Source organism: Lepidothrix coronata, unplaced genomic scaffold (assembly GCF_001604755.1).
Source record: "Lepidothrix coronata isolate B3197 unplaced genomic scaffold, Lepidothrix_coronata-1.0 Scaffold7, whole genome shotgun sequence".
Lineage (NCBI taxonomy): Eukaryota > Metazoa > Chordata > Aves > Passeriformes > Pipridae > Lepidothrix > Lepidothrix coronata.
In genome coordinates, this window is record NW_016690187.1 from 7,226,770 (window position 1) to 7,252,086 (window position 25,317).

The 25,317-nt window shown below is 39.5% G+C and overlaps 1 protein-coding gene across 1 annotated transcript in view; it reads left to right on the forward strand.

Moving 5' to 3' along the window:
• TTN (titin) overlaps positions 1–22,034 on the forward strand; it is a 244,207-nt gene extending 222,173 nt beyond the window's left edge. The window contains exons 276-300 of the mRNA XM_017834916.1: positions 285–572; positions 664–963; positions 1,042–3,108; positions 3,203–3,505; positions 3,588–3,893; positions 3,980–4,270; positions 4,392–4,691; positions 4,793–5,098; positions 5,340–5,645; positions 5,746–6,027; positions 6,326–6,919; positions 7,045–7,332; positions 7,444–7,743; positions 8,196–8,498; positions 8,780–9,082; positions 9,202–9,786; positions 9,940–10,245; positions 10,338–10,637; positions 10,882–11,457; positions 11,550–11,855; positions 12,524–13,117; positions 13,235–19,182; positions 19,270–19,423; positions 20,352–20,645; positions 20,770–22,034. Of these exons, the coding sequence (XP_017690405.1) occupies positions 285–572; positions 664–963; positions 1,042–3,108; positions 3,203–3,505; positions 3,588–3,893; positions 3,980–4,270; positions 4,392–4,691; positions 4,793–5,098; positions 5,340–5,645; positions 5,746–6,027; positions 6,326–6,919; positions 7,045–7,332; positions 7,444–7,743; positions 8,196–8,498; positions 8,780–9,082; positions 9,202–9,786; positions 9,940–10,245; positions 10,338–10,637; positions 10,882–11,457; positions 11,550–11,855; positions 12,524–13,117; positions 13,235–19,182; positions 19,270–19,423; positions 20,352–20,645; positions 20,770–21,068 (15,899 nt within the window). The 3' untranslated portion in view covers positions 21,069–22,034. The remainder of the gene's footprint in view (positions 1–284; positions 573–663; positions 964–1,041; positions 3,109–3,202; positions 3,506–3,587; positions 3,894–3,979; positions 4,271–4,391; positions 4,692–4,792; positions 5,099–5,339; positions 5,646–5,745; positions 6,028–6,325; positions 6,920–7,044; positions 7,333–7,443; positions 7,744–8,195; positions 8,499–8,779; positions 9,083–9,201; positions 9,787–9,939; positions 10,246–10,337; positions 10,638–10,881; positions 11,458–11,549; positions 11,856–12,523; positions 13,118–13,234; positions 19,183–19,269; positions 19,424–20,351; positions 20,646–20,769) is intronic.
• The last annotated feature ends 3,283 nt before the right edge of the window (positions 22,035–25,317 follow it).

Below are 25,317 nucleotides of genomic sequence, written 5' to 3' on the forward strand. Positions count from 1 at the left end.
GCATGGAGCGAATAATTCAGAAACTAAAATGTGCCTCAGGTAGCTTGGCATACTGTTAACAGCACATATGAAGAGAGTCTTTCATCTGTTATTAATATGATGTACTTACGGGTGCTTACAGGAAAAATAAGTATATAGTTCATATAATAACTGCTATTTAGAGAATGCCATTTTCTAAGTGAAAGAATTCTATATATTACAAGCTCTTACAATTAGTACATTTAGAAGAGTATCCAGAAAAATACTTTGCTATGTGGAAATTGAATTATATTTTCCTTTTTTAGTTGCTCCAACAATTGAATTTGGTGCTGAGCACTTTGAAGGCCTTACTGTTAAAGCTGGAGAGAGCATTAGAGTTAAAGCTCTAATCAGAGGACGTCCAGTACCTAAAGTGACATGGTTTAAGGATGGTAAAGAGATAGAGAAAACAATGAATATAGAAATAACTACAGCTATTGGACACAGTACAATCTTCATTAGAGATGCTATCCGGGATCATCGTGGAGTGTACACAGTAGAAGCCAAAAATGCATCAGGCACTAAACGAGAAGATATTACCATCAGAGTACAAGGTACTGCACCAAACACTTACAGCATGCTTTTTTTAAATAGTATTTTATTCTAATGTCAGCAAGTTATAACTCTGAACCTTTAATATTGCAGACACACCAGGAAAAGTTGGTGGACCAATACGATTCACAAACATCACTGGAGAAAAAGTCACATTATGGTGGGAGCCTCCAGCTAATGATGGTTGTGCTTCTATTTCTCACTACATAATTGAAAAACGTGAAACCAGCAGGATTGCTTGGGCATTAGTTGAAGATAAATGTGAAGCTTGCAGCTACACAGCACTTAAATTAATTAAGGGCAATGAGTACCAGTTCCGCATCTCTGCAGTGAACAAATTTGGAGTTGGCAGACCACTGGAGTCTGATCCAGTTATTGCACAAATACCTTACAGTAAGTTTCCACCTCATTCTGCACAAATATCTATAGAGTTACCATCTTGTCTTTCTAATGATGTTTTTCTTTTCTCAGCTCTCCCTGATGCACCAGGAACACCAGAGCCTACCAACGTAACAGGAGACAGTATCACACTTACATGGGCAAGACCAGAGTCAGATGGTGGAAGCGAGATAAATGAGTATATTCTTGAAAGGAGAGAAAAGAAGAGCATGCGCTGGGTTAAAGTATCCAGTAAGAGGCCCATTACAGAGAACAGATACAGAGTAACTGGCCTTATTGAAGGCAATGAGTATGAGTTCCATGTCATGGCTGAAAACGCTGCAGGAGTTGGACCTGCAAGTGATGTTTCAAAGCTGATTAAATGTAGAGAACCAGTCAGCCCACCAAGTGCTCCTAATGTTGTAAAGGTGACAGATACATCAAAGACTAGTGTAAGCTTAGAGTGGACAAAGCCAGTTTTTGATGGAGGCATGGAAATAATTGGGTACATCATTGAGATGTGCAAAGCTGACCTTGAATCATGGCAGAAAGTCAATGCAGAGACTGTTATTGCTACTAAATATACCGTTGTTGATTTGGAGGCAGGAGAACACTATAAATTCCGAGTTAGTGCTGTCAATGGCGCTGGCAAAGGAGAGAGTTGTGAAATTTCTGCTTCAGTCCAAACTGTGGACAGGCTTTCTGCACCCGAAATTGATATCGATGCAAACTTCAAGCAGACTCATATTGTAAGAGCAGGTGCAAGCATTCGTCTATTTATTGCCTTCTCTGGAAGGCCTGTTCCTACTGCAGTGTGGTCCAAAGCAGATGCTAATCTCAGCTTGCGTGCTGACATTCAAACAACTGATTCCTTCAGCACATTGACTGTGGAGGAATGCAATAGAAATGATGCTGGCAAGTATGTCTTTACTGTGGAAAACAACAGTGGAAGTAAGTCTATTACATTTACTGTCAAGGTTTTGGACACGCCTGGTCCACCAGGTCCTATTACATTTAAAGATGTGACTCGAGGATCTATTACTTTAATGTGGGATGCTCCTGTTCTGGATGGAGGTTCTCGTATCCATCACTACGTTGTGGAAAAACGTGAAGCAAGTCGTCGTAGCTGGCAAGTAGTGAATTCAAAATGCACTCGACAGATCTTTAAGGTCACAGATCTAGCAGAAGGTGTGCCATATTACTACCGAGTATCAGCAGAAAATGAATATGGTGTAGGTGAACCCTGTGAATTAACAGAACCGGTTGTAGCCACGGAAGAACCCGCTCCACCTAAGAGACTAGATATTGTTGATACCACCAAATCTTCTGTAGTTTTAGCTTGGCTTAAGCCTGATCATGATGGTGGTAGCCGTATTACTGGATACCTTCTTGAAATGAAACAAAAAGGATCTGACTCCTGGATTGGAGCTGGACAAACCAAGCAACTTACTTTCACTGTTGAAGGCCTTGTGGAGAACACTGAATATGAGTTCCGGGTGAAGGCGAAAAATGATGCTGGCTACAGTGAGCCAAGAGAAGCTTTCTCTTCTGTTATTGTTAAGGAGCCACAGATTGAACCAACAGCAGATCTCAGTGATATAAGCAGACAGCTCATAACATGCAAGGCTGGAAGCACATTTACAATTGATATACCAATCAGTGGGCGCCCAGCTCCAAAAGTGACATGGAAACTTGAGGAGATGAAGCTGAAGGAAACTGAGAGAGTGACTATCAAGACAACAAAAGACAGAACCACACTGACTGTAAAGGACAGTATGAGAGGTGACTCTGGTAAATACTACCTTACACTTGAAAACACTGCTGGTGTGAAAACATTTGCTGTCACGGTGGTAGTCATAGGAAGACCAGGTCCTGTCACTGGCCCAATTGAAATATCATCTGTCTCTGCTGAGTCCTGTGTGTTGACCTGGAAAGAACCTGAAGATGATGGTGGCAGTGACATTACAAACTACATTGTAGAGAAACGTGAGTCTGGCACAACAGCATGGCAGCTGGTAAATTCCAGTGTGAAACGAACACAGATTAAAGTCAGTCATCTCACAAAATACCAAGAGTACAGTTTCCGAGTAAGCTCAGAAAATAGATTTGGTGTCAGCAAGCCACTTGAATCAAAAACAGTAGTTGCTGAGCATCCATTCGGTAAGTGAAACACTTCTCAAAATTTGTTCTTTTCCTCTGACTGTAGTATTTGTAATCACTAATATTTTCCTCCCTGTCTTTTTTTTGTGTTTAGTCCCACCAAGCCCACCTTCAAGGCCAGAAGTCTATTCTGCATCTGCCACTGCCATGGCCATTCGCTGGGAGGAACCCTATCATGATGGTGGCAGCAAAGTCATTGGATATTGGGTGGAAAAGAAGGAGCGCAACACCATCCTTTGGGTGAAAGAGAACAAAGTGCCCTGCTGTGAATGCAACTACAAAGTCACAGGGTTGGTGGAAGGCCTAGAATATCAGTTCAGAACCTATGCTCTAAATGCTGCAGGTGTTAGCAAAGCTAGTGAAGCTTCCAGACCTGTAGTGGCTCAAAATCCAGTTGGTAAGTATTACTTTTAGAGTTACATTGTTACTTAACCTAAAACAAAATTGCATTTCTCATTTTTTCTGTTTTATTCCCCCAGATCCACCAGGAAGACCAGAAGTAACAGATGTGACCAGATCTACAGTGTCGCTGAGCTGGTCACCCCCACTTTATGATGGTGGAAGCAAAATTATCGGATATATTATAGAGCGCAAACCATATAATGAATCTGGTGATGGACGCTGGCTGAAATGCAATTATACCATTGTCTCAGAAAACTACTTTACTGTGACAGCTCTTGGTGAAGATGAAGCCTATGAATTCCGTGTACTAGCAAAGAATGCTGCTGGTGTGATTAGCAAAGGATCTGAATCAACTGGTGCTGTCATTTGCAAAGACGAATACTGTAAGGAATATTCACTTGGAACAATTAAAAAATAATGTCCTATTTTAAAACTGTCACGTAATTTTTTCCCAAATCTCTCTTTCCAGCACCACCAAAGGCTGAACTTGATGCCAGACTGCAAGGAGAAGTTTTGAGCATTAGGGCTGGATCGGACCTTGTTCTTGATGCAGCTGTTGGTGGGAAACCAGAACCAAAAGTCTTCTGGTCCAAAGGTGACAGGGAACTGGACCTATGTGAAAAGATATCTCTGCAATACACCAGCAAACGAGCTATTGCAATTATCAAGTTCTGTGACAGAAGTGATAGTGGAAAATATACTCTAACAGTTAAAAATGCCAGTGGAATGAAACAACTTTCCGTTCTTGTCAAAGTGCTTGGTATGTATCCCATGATTAATATTCATACTTACTATACTACAAAAACCCACATTCTTTTAAATAAGAATGAGATGCTTTTCCTTAGGCACTGATTACAACACTTATTTTGATCCCTACGCAGATTCACCAGGTCCATGTGCAGGCAAAATCATGATTAGCAGAGTAACAGAAGAGAAATGCACTCTGGCATGGAACATTCCTGAGGAAGATGGAGGTGCAGAAATCACTCACTATATCATAGAAAGGCGTGAAACCAGCAGACTTCACTGGGTTATTGTTGAGGCTGAATGCCAGACATTATCCACTGTGGTAACAAAACTTATTAAAAATAATGAATACATCTTCCGTGTGAGAGCTGTCAACAAATATGGACCAGGTGTTCCGCTTGAATCAGAACCCGTGATTGCCAGGAATGCTTTCAGTGAGTGTTACTACCTTCCATTCAGCATCAGAATTTGTGGAATAGTTCTCATAGATAAACAATGTGCTAAATAATATGTTTTTTCACCTTTAAAAAAATAGCTATTCCAACACAACCTGGTGCTCCTGAAGAAGTGAGCGTCGGCAAGGAACATATCATTATTCAGTGGTCAAAACCAGAATCAGATGGTGGCAGTGAGATTAAGGACTATCTTGTGGACAAACGTGAAAGGAAAAGTCTGCGCTGGACACGAGTGAACAGAGATTACACCATTTATGATACCAGACTGAAAGTCACTGGTCTCATGGAAGGGTGCCAGTACCAATTCCGTGTCACTGCAGTGAATGCTGCTGGAAACAGTGAACCTAGTGAAGCTTCACAGTACATGTTATGTAAAGAACCAACATGTAAGTTATATAAATATTTTAATATTTATTTATAATAATGGAGTATAAACTCACATTGACACTTCAACTAAGAAACCCATAACCACATATAAAGTCACGGAACTAGCTAGTATTAGAATAAACTTTAAAAGAGTTATACTTCATCTTAAATACATTTCCCAGATTTAGCTGTTTGGAAATAATTTTTGACTGTGAAATGTTATCTGCTCTAGTGTGAAATGCATTTTCTTCTTTTTCAAAGATACTCCTGCATCACCTTCAGTTCCAAGAGTTGTGGATACTACTAAGCACAGCATAAGTTTAGCATGGTCAAAGCCCACATATGATGGTGGTGCTGACATCTTAGGCTATGTTCTTGAGATGAAAGAAGAAGGTAGTGAACAGTGGTATCGACCACATACAACTGCTACGCTGAGGAATGCTGAGTTCACCGTGACTGGTCTTAAAACAAACCAGAAATACCAATTCAGAGTTGCTGCTACAAATGTGAATGGTATGAGTGAATTTAGTGAATCATCAGCAGAAATAGAACCTGTGGAAAGAATAGGTAATTTGAAAACTTACTGTCTATTTTGCGGAATAACTATATTTTCCTCTAGAACTATTAAAACAATAATTAATTCCATGTTTCTTATACCCTTCATCAGAAATACCTGAGCTTGAGCTTGCTGATGATCTGAAGAAGACGGTTACAGTCAGAGCTGGTGGTTCCCTCCGCCTAATGGTCTCTGTATCTGGCAGACCTGCTCCCGTAATCACATGGAGCAAGCAGGGTGTTGACCTTGTAAGTCGAGCTATTATTGATACTACAGACAGCTACACTCTGCTTATTGTGGATAAAGTTAATCGATATGACGCTGGAAAATACATCATTGAGGCTGAAAATCAATCTGGAAAAAAATCTGCAACTATTTCTGTGAAAGTGTATGGTAAGTACTGCTACGTTTGTATGTGGGCATTCCACCACTCTTCGTGCTCATTACTCAGGAATAAGTGTCATTCAATTCCAAAGGAAGTTTGCAATTTAAATAACATGAGAAGTTTAAATAACATGTTTGAGAAGTCAGAGAAACAATCTAAACCAAAGGAAAATACATAGTGTCTGAAGCTGTGCTAGTTTCTAAATCAAATCCAAGCATTTCTTTTATGCAGAAGCAGTCATTGACTGTGAAGTGAAAGGATCCAAAAGAAAAAAAAATGTTTGTTTGTTGTTGTTTTTTGTTTTAGATACACCTGGTCCACCATCTTCAGTAAAAGTTAAGGAAGCATCAAAAGATTCTGTGACACTTACTTGGGATATTCCAAACATTGACGGTGGAGCCCCAGTCAACAATTACATAATCGAGAAACGTGAAGCTTCCATGAGAGCTTACAAGACTGTGACTACCAAATGCAGCAAGACATTTTATAGAGTCACTGGACTTCTAGAAGGAGCTTTGTATTATTTCAGAGTACTGCCAGAAAACATTTATGGCATTGGTGAAGCTTGTGAAACATCTGATGCAGTACTAGTATCTGATGTCCCCATGGTACCACAAAAACTCGAAGTGATTGACACCACTAAATCAACTGTTACTCTTGCATGGGAGAAGCCACTGCATGATGGTGGCAGCAGACTGACAGGCTATGTTATTGAGGCCAGCAAAGCTGGAACAGAAAGATGGTTGAAGGTAGTGACACTGAAGCCTACTGTCTACGAACATACAATTATCTCTCTCAATGAAGGCGAACAGTACTTGTTCAGGGTTAGAGCACAGAATCAGAAAGGCGTGTCAGAACCACGAGAGATTGTCACAGCAGTAACAGTCCAAGACCAAAAAGGTAGGTGTCCACTGTTGCAAATAACAGGGTGAAGCTTACATGAAGTGAGTGTGATATTTATAAAACAGGTATTTAAAATCAATTAAATATCAATCAATTTAATATCAATTAATTTCTTTTCTTAGTTCTGCCAACAATTGACTTTGCTGGAATACCTCAGAAGACAATTCATGTACCTGCTGGCAAGCCCATTGAGTTAGCCATTCCAATTGAAGGACGACCACCTCCAACTGCATCTTGGTTCTTTGCTGGTTCTAAACTAAAAGAATCAGAACGCATCAAAATGGAGACTGTTGCTAAAATGACTAAATTAACTGTGCGTGAGACCACCATACATGACACTGGAGACTATATGCTTGAACTGAAGAACACAACTGGAACAGTTACTGATACACTAAAGGTTATAATCCTTGGTAAGAATTAATGAAAATAATTGTCCATGGTCTTTTTCCATTTGAGCTTTTACATGAGCAATATGATTCCTTTTTTCCACTTGTTTTTTAATTTTCTTTTTTATTTCCTAGACAAACCTGGACCACCTGTTGGACCTATCCGAATTGACGAAGTTGATGCAAATTATGTAACCATCTCCTGGGACCCACCTGAGCTGGATGGTGGAGCTGCCCTTAGTGGATATGTGGTAGAACAGCGTGATGCTCACCGTCCTGGATGGCTGCCAGTTTCAGAGTCAGTAACCAGGACAACATTTAAGTTCACCAGACTTGTTGAAGGTGCAGAATATGTGTTCCGTGTGGCTGCTACAAACCGCTTTGGAATCGGATCTTACCTACAGTCTGAAATTATAGAATGCAAGAGCAGAATCCGTAAGTCAGAACTTTTGTTTATTCTCTACCTTTAAAAATATAAATATATATTTAAATGGGCTTATGTACCCATGCATAGATTAGATTTTTCTGAATGTTACTACTTCCTTTTGCCAAGTAAAATGGCACATTATGATGCACAATAATCTTGTTTCATTTCTGGGGAAAAATGCCATCCATAAGTCTATGTAGGTATTGCAGATGAACTGCACACAATGTGAATTGTAAACTTGGATTTTCTGCTCAGGTCTACTAATAGTCTTGAAAAATTGCTTTACGCCATTACAAAGCCAAGAGTATTTTGCTGACCTAATTTGTAAAGTACTTAGATATCTGCTGATAAAAAGAGTTTGACAGGACATTGATATTATATTGTCATTCACAATACGTTGCACATTACTAATGCATAGAATCATTTGATTTCTTCACTAATTCTGTGTCCTGTTTTACAGGTATTCCTGGTCCTCCTGGCACTCCAGAAGTGTTTGATATCTCTCGAGATGGCATGACATTAACTTGGTATCCTCCAGAAGATGATGGTGACTCACAGATCACTGGTTATATTGTGGAACGCAAAGAAGTTAGAGCAGATAGATGGATCCGTGTAAATAAAGTCCCAGTTACTATGACTCGTTACCGTTCCACTGGGTTGGTCGAAGGACTGGAATATGAACACCGAGTCACAGCAATCAATGCCAGAGGCACTGGGAAACCCAGCCGTCCTTCCAAGTCTGCTGTTGCCAGAGATCCAATTGGTAAGTACTTTCCTACATACATTAAGCACATTATGGCAAAAAGGAATGACAGTAGTAAAATTTACTCTTTTTTTCTCATTCAGAAATTTATCTAGATGTATTAATAAATGAGATTATGACTGGAGAAAACAGAGAAAATATTAGTGAAAATCTTTCATTCAAAGTTTTCCTATATAAATAGACTATAGACTTATTACAGATCATATGTTGCAAGTTAGCATTTGCTTAATCTTTTAAATATTTGTTAAAAAAATTACACCCTATCTGATCTTCTCTTCCAGCTCCTCCAGGTAAACCTCAGAATCCAAGAGTCACTGATACTACAAGAACATCTGTCTCCCTGGCCTGGAGTCCACCAGAAGATGAAGGTGGTTCTAAAGTTACTGGCTACTTAATTGAGATGCAGAAGGTTGATCAATTTGAATGGACCAAGTGCAACACTACGCCAACCAAGATTCGCGAATACACCTTGACACATCTTCCCCAGGGTGCAGAGTACAGATTCCGTGTGCTAGCCTGTAATGCTGGTGGGCCAGGAGAACCTGCTGAAGTGCCAGGAACAGTCAAAATAACAGAAATGCTTGGTAAGATACTTCAAGCCTTAGCTTCTGTTGAAAGTTGTCCTAAAAAAATATTTGCCTAAGACAAGTATGCTATCATCTGTAAAACAGATGTAACATGACATCTTAATTTTTGTTTACAGAATATCCTGACTATGAACTTGATGAAAAATACCAAGAAGGTCTCATGGTGAGACAAGGTGGTGTAATCAGGCTTACAATACCCATTAAGGGTAAGCCCATCCCAGTATGCAAATGGACAAAAGAAGGACAAGACATCAGCAAGAGGGCCATGATTGCAACTTCTGAGACTCACACAGAACTTGTGATCAAAGATGCAGAAAGAGAAGATTCAGGAACCTATGATTTGGCACTTGAAAACAAGTGTGGCAAAAAAGCTGTGTATATTAAAGTCAGAGTGATTGGCATTCCGAATCCACCAGAAGGGCCACTGGAGTATGATGATATACAAGCTCGTTCTGTCAGAGTAAGCTGGAGACCTCCTACAGATGACGGTGGTGCAGATATCCTAGGTTACATTGTTGAGAGAAGAGAAGTACCGAAGACTGCCTGGTACACTGTTGACTCCAGAGTGAAAGGGACATCACTGGTGGTGAAAGGGCTCAAAGAAAATGTGGAATATCACTTCCGTGTTTCTGCTGAAAACCATTTTGGTATTAGCAAATCTCTCAAATCTGAAGAACCAGCAGTACCAAAGACACCTCTAAGTAAGTTCCCTCTTAGATTTTAAAAAAAAAAAAAAAAAATAAAAAAATAGAAAATTAGTTACTACATTATGATCTAAAAGTGCAATAATATATACAAAAGTTTTAATGCTATGTCACTATTATTTCTATTATTTTTGCTATTATTATTCATAGATCCTCCAGAGCCTCCAAACAACCCACCTGAAGTTCTTGATGTTACAAAGAGTTCTGTCAACTTGTCCTGGTCCAGACCTAAAGATGATGGTGGTTCTCGTGTAACTGGCTACTACATTGAACGTAAAGAGATATCTACAGAAAAATGGGTCCGGCATAATAAGACACAGATTACCACTACAATGTACACAGTCACAGGACTTGTTCCAGATGCTGAATATCAATTCCGTATCATTGCTCAAAATGACATTGGTGAAAGTGAAGCAAGTCCTGCTTCTGAACCAGTTGTATGCAAGGATCCATTTGGTAAGAAAATGTCTGCATTAACAGATCTTGTGAAGGGCAACTTTGTGGCATTTAGAGAGGAATTTATTTTCTGTATCTCTTTTAATTTTCAGACAAACCAAGCCAACCTGGAGAAATTGAGATCACTTCTATATCTAAGGACAGCATTACATTAGAATGGGAACGACCTGAAAGTGATGGTGGGAAAGAGATCCTTGGCTACTGGGTTGAATATCGCCAGTCTGGAGAAAGCACCTGGAAAAAATGCAATAAGGAACGCATCAAGGACAGGCAGTTTACAGTAGGAGGTTTACTAGAGGCTACAGAATATGAGTTCCGTGTTTTCGCAGAAAATCAGACTGGCCTCAGCAGACCGCGCAGGACTGCTATGGCAGTGAAAACTAAATTAACATGTAAGCAAAAACATATTGTCAAATTTGCTGTGATATTGTTGTGATTTGCTGTCATAAACCATGGTGCTGCACTTAACATGCTGCCTATTTGTTTTACATGTTATTTGCCAACATGACTGTTCTAAAGAACAGTCTTTCAGGTTTTAGAGGAACAAGTATAAATGGAAATTAATTTCCAGTAATACAGTATGAGAGGATATTTTCATAATAATCATCATTATTTTCATAATTGTCTTTGTCATAGCTGGAGAAGCACCTGCCATCAGAAAAGAAATGCAGGATGTTACAACTAAACTGGGTGAGGCGGCTCAGCTGACATGCCAGATTGTTGGGAGACCTTTGCCTGATATTAAATGGTACCGCTTTGGCAAAGAACTGGTGCAAAGCCGAAAATACAAAATGTCATCTGATGGACGCAATCATACACTGACAGTAATGACAGAGGAACAGGAGGATGAAGGTCTCTACACTTGTATGGCTATCAATGATGTTGGAGAAATTGAAACTAGTGGCAAACTATTATTGCAGGCTCCTCCTCAGTTCCATCCTGGCTTCCCATTGAAAGAGAAATACTATGCAGGTGCAGGTGGCACCCTCCGCCTTCACGTTGTGTATATTGGCCGACCAGTACCAGCAATAACCTGGTTCCATGGCAACAAACCTTTGAGAGGATCAGAAACAGTTACTATTGAGAACACAGAACATTATACTCATCTTGCTATTAAGAATGTCCAGCACAAGACTCATGCTGGGAAGTACAAAGTACAACTCAGTAACACATTTGGAACGGTTGACACTGTACTTAATGTGGAAATACAAGGTAATTCATTTTATTTTCAGTATTTTTGTGGAATATTTTCTCAAATATTGATTGGACAAAGAACTAAAAATGTTGTGCTTTTTCTTGTACAGATAAACCAGATAAACCAGCAGGGCCAATTGTTATAGAGTCTATACTGAAGAATTCTGTGGTGATAAGCTGGAAACCACCAGAGGATGATGGAGGTGCTATGATAACCAATTACATCATAGAGAAACGTGAAGCCAAGGAAGGAACAGAATGGCAACTTGTATCTTCAAGCATTTCAGGCACAACCTGTAGAATTGTTAACCTAACTGAAAATGCAGGCTATTATTTCCGTGTTTCTGCTCAGAATACATATGGCATTAGTGAAGCACTGGAGGTCTCATCAGTGGTTTTCATAAAGCCTCCATTTGGTAAGTGCAGGCCAAAGTATCAATTTCTGTAAGCCAGCAGCCAAGCCCCACACAGCTGCTTGCTCACTCCCCCACCAGCAGGATCAGGGAAAGAACTGGAAGGGTAAAAGCTAGAGAACTCGTGGGTTGAGATAAAGACAGTTGAATAGGGAAAGCAAAAGCTGCACACACAAACAAAGCAAAGCAAAACAAGACATCATCTCACTGCTCCCCATGGGCAGGCAGGTGTTCAGCCATCTCCGAGACAGCAGGGCCCCATCACACATACCCATTACTTGGGAAGACAAAGCCATCACTCCAAACCTCATGCCCTTCCTCCTTCTTCCCCCCACTTTATATACTGAGCATGTCATATGGTCTGGAATATCCTTGTGGTCAGTTGGTGTCACCTGTCCCAGCTGTGTGTCCTCCCAACCTCCCATGCACCCCCAACTTCCTTGCCAGCATGGCAGAACAGAAAGCAGAAAAGGCCTTGGCTCTGTGTAAGCCCTGCTCAGCGATAACAAAAACGCCTCTATATTATCAACCCTGTGTTCAGCACAAATCCAAAATACAGCCCCATACCAGTCACTGGGAAGAAAGTTAACTCTACCCCAGCCAAAACCAGCACACCCTGTAATTAGTAAGGCAAGCTCACTTCAAATTTTGAATTTTTTTATTCTTTACAGAAAAACCAGGACAACCTGGCCAGCCAGTAGCAAGTGCTGTCACAAAGGATTCCTGTGTTGTCTCATGGAAGCCACCTGCAAGTGATGGTGGTGCAAAGATTAGAACTTATTATCTTGAGAAGCGTGAGAAAAAACAAAACAAGTGGATTTCTGTAACAACAGATGAAATCCGTGAAACAGTCTACTCTGTCAAAGATCTTATTGAAGGTCTTGAATATGAGTTCCGTGTAAAATGTGAAAACCTTGGTGGTGAAAGCGAGTGGAGTGAGGTATCCCAACCAGTCATTCCAAAATCTGATGTACCCATTAAAGCTCCACATTTCAAGGAAGAACTAAGGAATCTGAATGTGAAATTTCAAGCTAACGCCACGTTTGTCTGCAAAGTCACTGGTCATCCTAAGCCAATTGTCAAGTGGTACAGACAGGGCAAAGAAATCATGCCAGATGGGGAAAAGATCAAGATACAGGAATTCAAGGGTGGATATTACCAGCTGATCATCACAAATGTAACAGATGATGATGCCACAGTATATCAAGTTAGAGCTACCAACCAAGGAGGATCTGTGTCTGGCACTGCCTCTTTGGATGTTGAAGGTGAATGAAGAGTCTTAATAAGACAAATTCTTTTTAAGCTTTGAATATTTAGACTATAGGTGCTCTTCTCATGTGCTTTTGGTCATGTGTTGTTTTTTCTTCCTCTTTCTATTCCAGTTCCTGCAAAGATCCACTTGCCCAAAAACCTGGAAGGCATGGGAGCTGTTCATGCTCTCCGAGGGGAAGTGGTGAGCATCAAGATTCCATTCAGTGGCAAGCCTACCCCCGTGATCACATGGCAGAAGGGACAAGATCTCATTGATACTAATGGACACTACCAAGTCATTGTGACACGATCATTCACATCTCTTGTTTTCCCAAATGGTGTTGACAGAAAAGACGCAGGGTTTTACATTGTTTGTGCCAAAAACAGATTTGGAATTGATCAAAAAACAGTTGAATTAGATGTGGCTGATGTGCCTGATCCACCAAGAGGTCTAAAAGTAACTGACATTTCAAGGGATTCAGTCAACTTAACCTGGAATGAACCAGCTACAGATGGTGGAAGCAGGATCATAAACTACATTGTTGAGAAACGTGCTACAACAGCAGAGCGATGGATTCGTGTTGCACAAGCTCGTGATACACGATACACAGTGGTGAACCTATTTGGTAAGACCACCTACCAGTTCCGTGTAATTGCAGAAAACAAGTTTGGCCAAAGTCAGCCTTCTGAACCCACCGATCCAGTTGTAACAAAGGAAGATAAGACTAGAATATTGAACTATGATGAAGAAGTTGATGAGACGAGAGAAGTCACAGCAGCTAAAGCAGCTCACTATTCTACAAAGGAACTCTATGACAAATATATGATCGCAGAAGAGCTTGGACGTGGGCAATTTGGCATTGCACACCGCTGTGTTGAGGCAGTTTCAAAAAAGACTTACCTGGCAAAGTTTGTCAAAGTAAAGGGCGCTGACCAAGTTTTGGTAAAGAAAGAAATTTCCATTCTAAACATTGCTAGGCACCAAAATATCCTGTATCTTCATGAATCATTTGAGAGCCTAGAAGAATTGGTCATGATATTTGAATTCATTTCTGGAGTTGACATCTTCGAAAGAATCAGCACACCTTCGTTTGAACTGAATGAAAGAGAAATAGTAAGTTATGTACGCCAGGTCTGTGATGCACTAGAATTTTTACATCGCCATAGCATTGGACATTTTGATATTAAACCAGACAATATTATTTACTTCACAAGAAGAAGCTCTGTAGTTAAAATTGTTGAATTTGGTCAAGCCAGACAACTGAGGCCTGGAGATAGCTTTAGACTCCAGTTCACTGCCCCTGAATATTACGCACCTGAAGTACATCACCATGACTTGGTCAGCACAGCTACTGACATGTGGTCAGTTGGTGCTCTAACATACATACTTCTCAGTGGGCTTAATCCTTTCATTGCTGAAACAAACCAACAAGTTATTGAAAATATTCTAAATGCTGAATACAGCTTCGATGATGAAGCATTCAAAGACATAAGCGTCGAGGCCATGGACTTCATTGATCGTCTACTAGTAAAAGAAAGAAAATCTCGGATGACAGCTGCTGAAGCTCTTAATCATGTGTGGCTAAAACAGCAGACAGAAAAGACCAGCACTAAAGCCATCAAGACCTTGAGGCACAGGCGTTACTACCAAACTCTAGTAAAGAAGGAGTGGAACACAGTTGTGTCAGTAGCCCGCATTTCCTGTGGAGGCGCGATTAGATCCCAGAAAGGCATAACGGTTGCTAAAGTCAAAGTTGCACCAATAGACATTGGGCCCATTGCTGGGCAGATAAAGCATAATGTTGCAGAAGAAGGAGGGCATGCCAAATATGTATGTACAATTGAAAACTATGATGAATCCACACAAGTCACATGGTACTTTGGTATGAGACAATTAGAAAGCAATGAGAAATATGAAATCAAATATGAAGAAGGTGTGGCAACCATGTACGTCAAAGATGTTTCTAAATCAGATGATGGTACCTACAGATGCAAGGTAGTAAATGACTATGGTGAAGACAGCTCTTATGCAGAACTTTTTGTTAAAGGTGTGAGGGAAATTTCTGAGCACTACAGATGCAGAACTGTTAGAAAAGTGAAACGACGGGTTGATACTATGAGACTGCTAGAGCATCCACCAGAATTCACTCTGCCTTTGTATAACCGCACTGCGTATGTCGGAGAAAATGTCAGGTTTGGAGTCACTATAACAGTTCACCCAGAACCTCGCCTAACATGGTTCAAATCAGGCCAGAAAATCAAACCTGGTGATGATGATAAGAAGTATACTTTTGAATCAGACAAGGGTCTTTATCAACTAGTCATCAATAACGTCACTGAAGAGGATGATGCTGAATACAGTATAGTGGCACGCAATAGATTTGGTGAAGACAGCTGCAAAGCTAAGCTGACTGTGATTCCACACCCGCCTCCAGCAGATGCCACACTCAGGCCAATGTTTAAAAGACTGCTGGCAAATGCTGAATGTCAAGAAGGCCAAAGTGTCAGTTTTGAGATCAGGGTATCTGGTGTACCAAAACCAACGCTGAAATGGGAGAAAGATGGTCAACCTCTATCCTTTGGTCCCAACTTTGATATAATTCATGAAGGTTTAGATTATTATGCTTTGCATATCAGAGATACTTTACCAGAAGACAGTGGCTATTACAGAGTTACTGCTACTAACAGTGCTGGATCTACAAGCTGTCAGGCTTATCTAAAAGTTGAACGCTTGAAATATGTCAAGCGTGAGTACAAGACTGAAGAAGAGCGGGAGAAGCATGTACAAAGGCAAATTGACAAGACCTTACGAATGGCAGAAATCCTTGCTGGGGTTGAAGCTGTTCCACTGACACAAACTGCACAAGAGGCTCTCAGAGAAGCTGCTATTTTATATAAACCAGCCGTTAGCTCAAAGACTGTCAAAGGTGAATATGAAATTAAGAAAGAGGAAAAGAAGGAGGAAAGAAGACTTCATATGCCATACGAGGTCCCAGAGCCTCGCAAACATGTACGTGCTGCTCTTGAGGAAGATCAGAATATTAAACACTATGTGCCTCTGTCAGACATGAAGTGGTACAAGAGGCTGCGAGACCAGTATGAAATGCCAGGAAAACTTGAGAGGACTGTTCAGAAGCGCCAGAAACGCATACGTCTTTCCAGGTGGGAACAATTTTACGTGATGCCACTACCACGCATTTCTGACCAGTACAAGCCTAAATGGCGCATACCAAAGCTAACACAAGATGATCTTGAAATTGTGAGACCAGCACGTCGGCGTACCCCATCTCCAGAGTATGAATATTACTATAGGCCAAGGCGGCGATCACTTGGCGACTTGTCTGATGAGGAATTGCTTATGCCTATAGATGACTACTTAGCAATGAAGAGAACTGAAGAGGAAAGACTGCGCCTTGAAGAAGAGCTGGAGTTAGGCTTTTCTGCTTCCCCACCAAGTAGAAGCCCCCCCCGCTTTGAACTGTCTGCCCTTCGGTATTCTACTGCAGCAGCACAGGTCAGTTCAGAGGAAGAAAGAAAAAGAGAGCTGAGGTATTCAAGCTATCACATCCCAACTAAAGCTGAGACCAGTGCGAGCTATGCAGAACTTCGTCAACGCCATGACAGGGCTGCCTACAGACCACCTAAACAGAAGCAAAGAATAATGGATGAGAGGGAGGATGAAGAATTGCTCCGTCCTGTTGGCACTGCTCAACGACTCTCTGAATACAAGAGTGAGCTCAAATATATGGCAGAAGAAGAAAAGAGTAGACTCAGGAGAAGGAGGGAAAGAGAAATAACTGAGATCACATCAGAAGAAGAAGAAGAAATAGAAATGGTGCAACATGTTCACAGGGAATTTTCACCTCCCTCTAGACTATTAAGGAGAAGAAGATCCCTTTCTCCAACTTACATTGAGTTGATGCGTCCTGTATCTGAATTAATTCGACCTCGCTCACGGCCTCCTGAAGAAAGTGAGAGAAGATCCCCAACACCAGAGAGAACTCGACCACGCTCACCTAGCCCAGTTTCTAGTGAAAGATCTCTCTCGCGGTTTGAGAGGATGGCAAGATTTGATATATTTTCTAGATATGAGTCCATGAAATCTGCTTTGAAAACTCAAAAAACTATGGAAAGGAAATATGAAGTTCTGACTCAGCAGCCTTTCACCCTTGACCATGCCCCTCGCATTACCCTGAGAATGCGTTCACACCGGGTACCATGTGGCCATAATACCAGGTTCATTCTAAATGTCCAATCAAAACCAACTGCTGAAGTGAAGTGGTATCATAATGGCATTGAGCTCCAGGAGAGCAGTAAGATACACTTTACTAATACCAGTGGTGTATTAACTCTGGAGATTCTCGACTGCCACATTGATGACAGTGGAACATACCGGGCTGTATGCACAAACTACAAAGGGGAATGTTCTGATTATGCAACACTAGATGTTACTGGAGGAGATTACACTACATACTCTTCCCAGAGGAGAGATGAAGAAGTACCAAGGTCAATTTTACCTGACTTGACAAAAACAGAAGCATATGCAATCTCTTCATTTAAGAAAGCATCTGCTACAGAAGCTAGTTCCTCAGTAAGAGAGGTCAAATCAGAAATGTCAGCAACAAGAGAATCACTTTTATCCTATGAACACTACGCTGCTTCTGAAGAAAAAGTCACTGCAGCTGAAGAAAAATCATTGGAAGAAAGGACTGTACACAAGGCATTTAAAAGCACTCTACCGGCAACAATCCTTACAAAGCCACGATCAATCACAGTTTCTGAAGGGGAGACTGCGAGATTTTCCTGTGATGTTGATGGTGAACCAGCACCAACAATAACATGGTTCCGTGCAGGTCAACCCATTGTTTCTTCGAGGCGCTTCCAAGTAACACGAACACAGTACAAGTCTACCTTTGAAATTTCTTCGGTCCAGATGTCAGATGAAGGAAGTTACACTGTTGTAGTGGAAAACTCTGAAGGAAGACAGGAAGCGCATTTTACTTTGACCATCCAAAGAACAAAAATTCCTGAAAAAACAATTACATCACCTCCAAGGATCAAATCTCCTGAGCCTCATGTAAAGTCTCCAGAGCCAGTTAAGTCTCCTAAACGAGTGAAATCTCCTGAACCCATCAGCAGTCCCCCAAAAGCTAAGTCACCACCTGGAGACAAAACAGTACCAGCAGAGAAAGTACAATTACCAGCTGCTTCTCCACCAAAGATAAAACAGCATCTGAAAGCAGAAGCTCTTGGAGATAAGGTAAAGTTATCCTGCGCAGTTGAAAGCAATGTTTTAAGTGTCAGAGAAGTGGCTTGGTACAAGGATGGTAAAAAATTGAAAGAAGACCATCATTTCAAGTTTCATTATTCAGCAGATGGCACTTATGAGCTCAAAATCCATGAGCTTGTGGAATCTGATAAAGGAGAATACACCTGTGAAATTATTGGGGAAGCAGGTGTTTCAAAAACTAACTTCCAGTTTACCGGCCAAGTATTTAAAAATATCCATTCCCAGGTAAGAAGTGTATCTGAATCTCATAAATCAGTTCAGAAAGAAGATGAGTTGCTTACAGTTTCTACTCAAAAGAAAAAAGCAGTTGCAACTGAAGAGAAATCTGCAGTTCAAGAAGTCATTCAAAAGTCAGTTGTTACTGAAGATGTCAAACAAGTGAAAGCAGAAATTAAAGCTTCTTCAACTAAAATGACAGTATCTGAAGGGCAGAAAGTGACGTTGAAGGCCAACATTCCTGGTGCCTCTGAAGTAAAATGGGTGCTGAATGGAATGGAGCTGAGAAATTCAGAGGATTACAGATACGGTGTTTCTGGAAGTGATCACACGCTAACTATCAAAAAGGCCAGTAGTAAAGAAGAAGGTATACTCACCTGTGAGGGTAAAACTGATGAAGGCATTATTAAATGCCAGTATGTTCTGACCTTCTCTAAAGAGCGCTCCAACGAACCAGCATTCATCATGCAGCCTAAGTCTCAAAATGTCAATGAAGGACAAGACGTGTTGTTCACCTGTGAAGTTTCTGGGGATCCTTCTCCTGAAATTGAGTGGTTAAAGAATAATCAACCTGTAAGTAATCATTTAATATATTTACTTGAAAAAATAGAATTATTCATAAAACTGATCTTAATTAAACCGGTTTTTTTCCCTCCTCAGATTGCAGTTTCATCACATATCAGAGTAACTCGCTCTAAAAATATATATTCTCTTGAGATTCGAAATGCAGCAGTGAGTGACACTGGAAAATACACAGTCAAGGCAAAAAATTACCATGGGCAGTGCTCTGCTACAGCATCTTTAACTGTACTCCGTAAGTTTGTTCTCCAGGTCTTGTGTTCAGAATAATCACAACTTTTTCTGTGATGTGTCTACTAAAACGACTTATGATAAAAGTTACTGGTAATGTTGACTTAGATATTTTAACAAGTTCATTTTTCTGTTGTATTTTATATATACAGAACTAAAACAGCATTACAAATCTTTTTAACACCCACAGAGGAGCACACAGGTGCTCTATAACATCAACAGATGCATGTTAAGAGAAAGCTATGAGTATTTGAGCATTCATTCTAGAATGAGTATGTTAAAACCTTGGTGCTGGTAATTACTCTTTCCTCATTTACTAGCAGAATCTGTTCCAATAAAACAAAGTAATTCCGCAATTAAAATTTTTTATGGCAACTTAACTGAACTGGGTTTAGTATTTTATTGGCTGTACCATATCCCAGCTCCTAGCATCAAGGGGTGGCTATGATTTGCTTGTATGACTGTGTTTGGGTTTAAAGCAAAGCTGCAGTGATTGAGCTTTTCTGTTACCTTTTATAAGTACAGAACAATGCAGTGAAATACAGACTTTATTATTCCATGAAAATGTTTCACAACTTCTACAAACATGAACTGAACACACAATTTCTCAGTATCTAATTCTAATGTCTAATAGTTCTAATAAACACTGTGTGATAACCTGGGTTTTTTTAAAGTATTTATGTTTTTCATTCAAGCTCATGCATACCAGTACATTCCATTGCCTACTTGTTTCCTTTCTAAATTACTGTTTGTGACTTGGACGTCTTAAATCAAATGACTGAAAACAATTTTATATTCCACTGCAGTTTTTCCATTGAAAGCAATGTATGCTGTCTCTTCATTTCTGTAAAATTAACCAGACAGAACTGCATGACTTTGTTCGTTAATGTGATGTTGTTGCTTTTTCCTTCTATGTTTGCAATGCTCCTCAGCTCTAATTGAAGAACCTCCAAAAGAGGTAGTATTGAAGACCAGTGGCGACGCAAGCATGCACGAAAGTTTTTCTTCTCAGTCCTTTCAAATGGCTTCTTCTAAACAAGAGGCTTCATTCAGCAGTTTCAGCAGTAGCAGCATGACTGAAATGAAATTTGAAAGCATGTCTGCCAAAAGCATGTCCTCCATGAAAGAATCCTTTGTAGAGATGAGCTCCAGCAGTATTATGGGGAAATCTAGTATGGCTCAACTGGAGAGTTCAACTAGTAAAATGCTCAAATCAGGTCTGAGAGGTGAGCATTATGATTATTGGTAGAGTTAGTGCTTCTGCTATCCTGAAGTAGTCCTCAGAGTGAAGCTGCTGCATGGCTTAGTGGAAACAGACTAACTTGCTATTTCTTCTCCTGTTTTATGAAGGAGTACCACCTAAAATTGAAGCTCTCCCATCTGATATCAGCATCGATGAAGGAAAAGTTCTCACACTATCCTGTGCCTTTTCGGGTGACCCTGCTCCTGAAATAACATGGTACTGCGGGGGGAGAAAAATAACCAGTCAGGACCAGCAAGGCAGATTCCACATTGAAACTAGCGAAGATCTAACCACCCTGATCATCATGGATGTCCAGAAGAACGACGGTGGACTTTATACCCTGAATTTAGGAAATGAATTTGGTACCGATTCTGCCTCTGTGAATATTAATATTCGATCACATTAGAGAGCTCGATATGTATTATTTACACTTGTTTTTTTACAAGTGATTCATATATGGACTGAAATATCTGATATGTAAATATAAAAAGAAAAATATTTTTTTACCTACCTGAATGAGACAAAGTCCAGACTTATAGTCATTATTGACCTAAGAATTTAAAACACTTTTTTCACTGACATGTACATACTGTATATAGCCGAAGTTAACGGTTATGAAGTTTTGTACCATTTATTTTATGACATTTTGAAACGTAACTTTTGGAACTCACAGTTGGCAGGAGAAAGTTTCCTAGCAAACGACTATCCTGCTCAACATTTAACTAATCTTTGCGCCTCAACTCATTGTTGATGTCTAAGAATGCCTCAACAGGTAGAGAGTCTCCCTGTTGATGATTACCTACACCTAAGAGATGATACAGTGCATAGTATTTCATACATGCACAAATATTTATGTTGAATCAGAAATGTAAGGCATTGGTGATGTTTGCAATTACCCTCCTGTAAGCATTGCTTTAATGTTTTACATTGGATCTGATTATGTCATAATTTCCATACCTGACTGACAATTTTTGGACAAAGTGCAAGCGGCCAGCACTTTGTTCACCCAATGTGTACTGTTTCTGACATATTGACTGCCTGAATAGCTTTTAAAAAAGTAACATCACCTGGCCATCCCCTTAATCAACAAAGCTATTTAGGTATTCAAGTGCAGCAGCAGTACCCCATCTCGGAGGTTCATAGGGTGCAGTGATTGAGTTTGTGTGGTAGAATTAGACACCCTGTAGTCACTTCTGGGCAACTAAGCAATGAACCACAGTTTGAAAACAAACTGTTGCTCCAACATCAAATACCGCCCTGCACTTCAATTTGCTTTAGTTCTCCTAATGTAGTAATAGAGCTTGTTAGCTGTTGAACCTCCTTGAGATAGAATTGTTCATTTGAAATAAAGCATGCTTTCTGCACCATAAAATCTGTGACTCCTTCTTTATTTATTACGCTGTTTTAACAGTTCCTGTACTGCACTACAGAAAAGTTGCTGAAAAAAAAGATGGGGTAGAAATGCAATTCTCCAATGTAAACCAGGTTGCTAACTGTTGTTAGCTGTTAAACCAGGTAGCTATTAGAAACATCCTGGGCACCAGTCAGCCTTGAAAAAAGTCAGACTTTAAAAAAAATTTTCATCATAGGTTCTTCATTGACAAAGGATAAATTCTAGCACATATCTAAGCATTGTGCTGTTCTTATTGCTCTGTTATTTCCACACTTTCCTCTATAGCCTCTATATTTTTGGCAGCTACAACTACTACAGACTAGTTGACCCTAATTGCCTGGACCTCCCGTGGCTTATTATGGGCTTATATCCCATCAGTTTTCCATTCCTCAAGTCAGCTGACATACCTGTAGGAGTAAAGCCTGCCTTTACATTTGGGCAGGGGGGATGGGGGGGCGCGAGTTGTGAATCACAAGTACCACGTAGGCAGGTCCAAATTTTGTTATCTGTGGGAAAAAGAGTATCAAGGTCCAAGGTGTAACTCTGCTTCTAGAATTCACTCTGGTCTGTAGAAAAACCTTGAGAGAAAACACACAGCAATGCAACACTTCAGGGGCTGAAAATTCTCTTAAGTGTAGCAGGAACATTAGTTAGCAAACACTGTGCATCACTATGACTCCCAGCATACCATTACTAGTAAAAAAAAAAAAAAAAAAGGCTCAAGTTCATCAGAAGTAGTAAAGCAGGTATATTGTTTAAAAACCTATTCCAAAAAGACTTACTATAGAAGTCCACTTCTTTTTTTATAATTTCCTATAAACCTACACATTATCAAGCACTATCTATCCACATGATGCAGGAAAGCTAAGAATGAAAGAAGGACTAAAGTAAAACTAAGGATTTCAGAAGACCTAAGGGTCAGGACAAAATCCAAACTTTGTCAAGTAATGCAACCAGGAACATTTAGAAACAATCATAAAGATGAAAGAGTTTAAGAGTGCATGGTAATTCTTTCTTAGGGAGGAAAGTAAAGAATAATAAAAATGAAGTAGAAAAAGCTGTTCATTTTAATCTTTAAACCACTATAAGAAAAAAAAACCTTAAGAAAGCTTCTAATTCTCATTTCATTAGATATTTAAAAAAACCTCAACCAACAAACTCAGTACAAGACACAAAAATACATAAGTACAGTCTTGTTTAACCAACAACCAACTTGCATACACAGGCACATAAGAAAATTAACATTAAAAATGCACTAGTTAGTTGGTCACTGCGGCAGAAAGAAATAGTGACAGCCAGTATCTGCAGATTTAACCATGGACTTTTCTCCACAAAGGCTACTGAAAGCTCAATCTTACATGGCCTCTTTTGAGTCTTAGATATACTTACTTGATAGAGTGGCAGTGTAAGCAAGTTCATTCTGTCAGTATCTCTTTGGCCCAACTCTGCACAGTGCTTAAGCAAGCACACCTAACTTCAGGCAGATGAGTCACTTACATGACTAAAAATAGGATTTACAATACTTACAGGCTTTGCTGAAACACAGCTTTAATAGATAATGTTACAGGCCAACCAGCTGAGCCAGTGTTTTTCCACAAGACTGCTAAGCGAATGCTAATACAGAGTGACATCACTAAAGTCACAGCCTAGAGCTTCAATATTCCATTTCACAAAACACTTCCCTAAAGAATAACATTTTTTGAGACAATAGGTTAAGCAGTCTCTGCATGAAACAAACATTTTAACTATTTACTTCTTATATTCAGGTCAAATATTGGGACTTCTAACTTTACAAGCTGGTATTTGCTCTCTTTAAAGATTAAATCTATAGCACTATGGGAATAGTTAGAAAGTTAGAATATCCTGCCACTGGTATGTGTATGAAGGCATTTGGTGTTAAGGTTTCCTGTATGTTGATGCCTAAAGAAAAACTTTTTAACAAAGCTCCGTGAGTTGCTGTATAAATCCTACTATAGAGCTATATATTTTCTACTAACACTTTACATGTGGCAGCCTGAGAAGAATAACTGTGACAGTGGATAGCCATAATAACTGAGAAATTCATTTTACCACATTTTAGTTAGTTTTCAGACATGAGTATTTCCTTTATTCAGGTATTATACCCCTTTTAAAAGTTTCTAATTTATACTGGCAGGAACGACAGCTACACTAGAATACTTAAACTGAGAGAGGAATAGGAGCAAAAATTATCATTTGTGCAAATAACCTTAACAGATACATAAATAGATTTCAATTTTTAAATTAATGAAGTACAAAAAATTGATGCAGAAGCAACCTCTGAAATATTCTTATCCCAAAGACTGCTTTCTCTGAGAAAAAAAAGAAGTTTAGGAAAGTGAAGCTGAATTATTAAGTTGAAAAAAACACAAGCATTAATTTACAGTAAAGCCCCCGAGCTCAGTATTCACAGCTCTCCAAATCATTGCATGCCTGACCATTAATTCATTATACTACAAGCTGCTAATTTCTAAGCATTCCATTTCTAATTATCTGAAGTTAGAAACTTCAGATATATAATTAGAAGTTATCACTTTTCACCTAAACAGATACTATGCTTATACTCTTTAAGTGATAAATACTGTTTTAAAAAAATAATTTCAGATTGATCTCTTCAGAAGCACATGAGATCAAAACTAAAAGTACTAACTACATATTCTGTGTTGAGGTTCAGCTCTCATTCTCCACTATATAATTAGTGATATAATTAGGCATTCCTGATAAGCTCTCCTTAAACTTGGAAATGAAAATGTGAGAATATCCAAATATTTTTAGTCTTACTGTACATGAATTATTGTGATTCAGCCAGGTAAGTGTCATTTTCAGAAATTACTTCTTAGCCCCATATGCCAAAAGTATCACAGCATATCATCTTCACTGATTTCACTGAAATACATTTTAGGATGTTTGGCACAGTCATATCTAAAAAGCTGATTTAACTTTAGCAGGAACATATCACATACATATAGAAAGTTGAAATGATGGCTTTGGTGACCTGGAGAAACCCAAAACAGTGAAGAAGTAATTACATGCAAATTCTGTGCTTGAATCTGATCATTACAACTTTTGTATTATAGCAGTGTTTCAAATTATTATTTACTACTACATACACTGATCTCAAATATTTTTTTTTGCACAATTTGAAGTCCAAACTCTCTTCTTTGTAGTAGTTGAAAGCCAGAAAAAAAAAAATCTGTCAATGTGACATATACTTAACACTATACAAGCTGGCAGAAACCTCAGT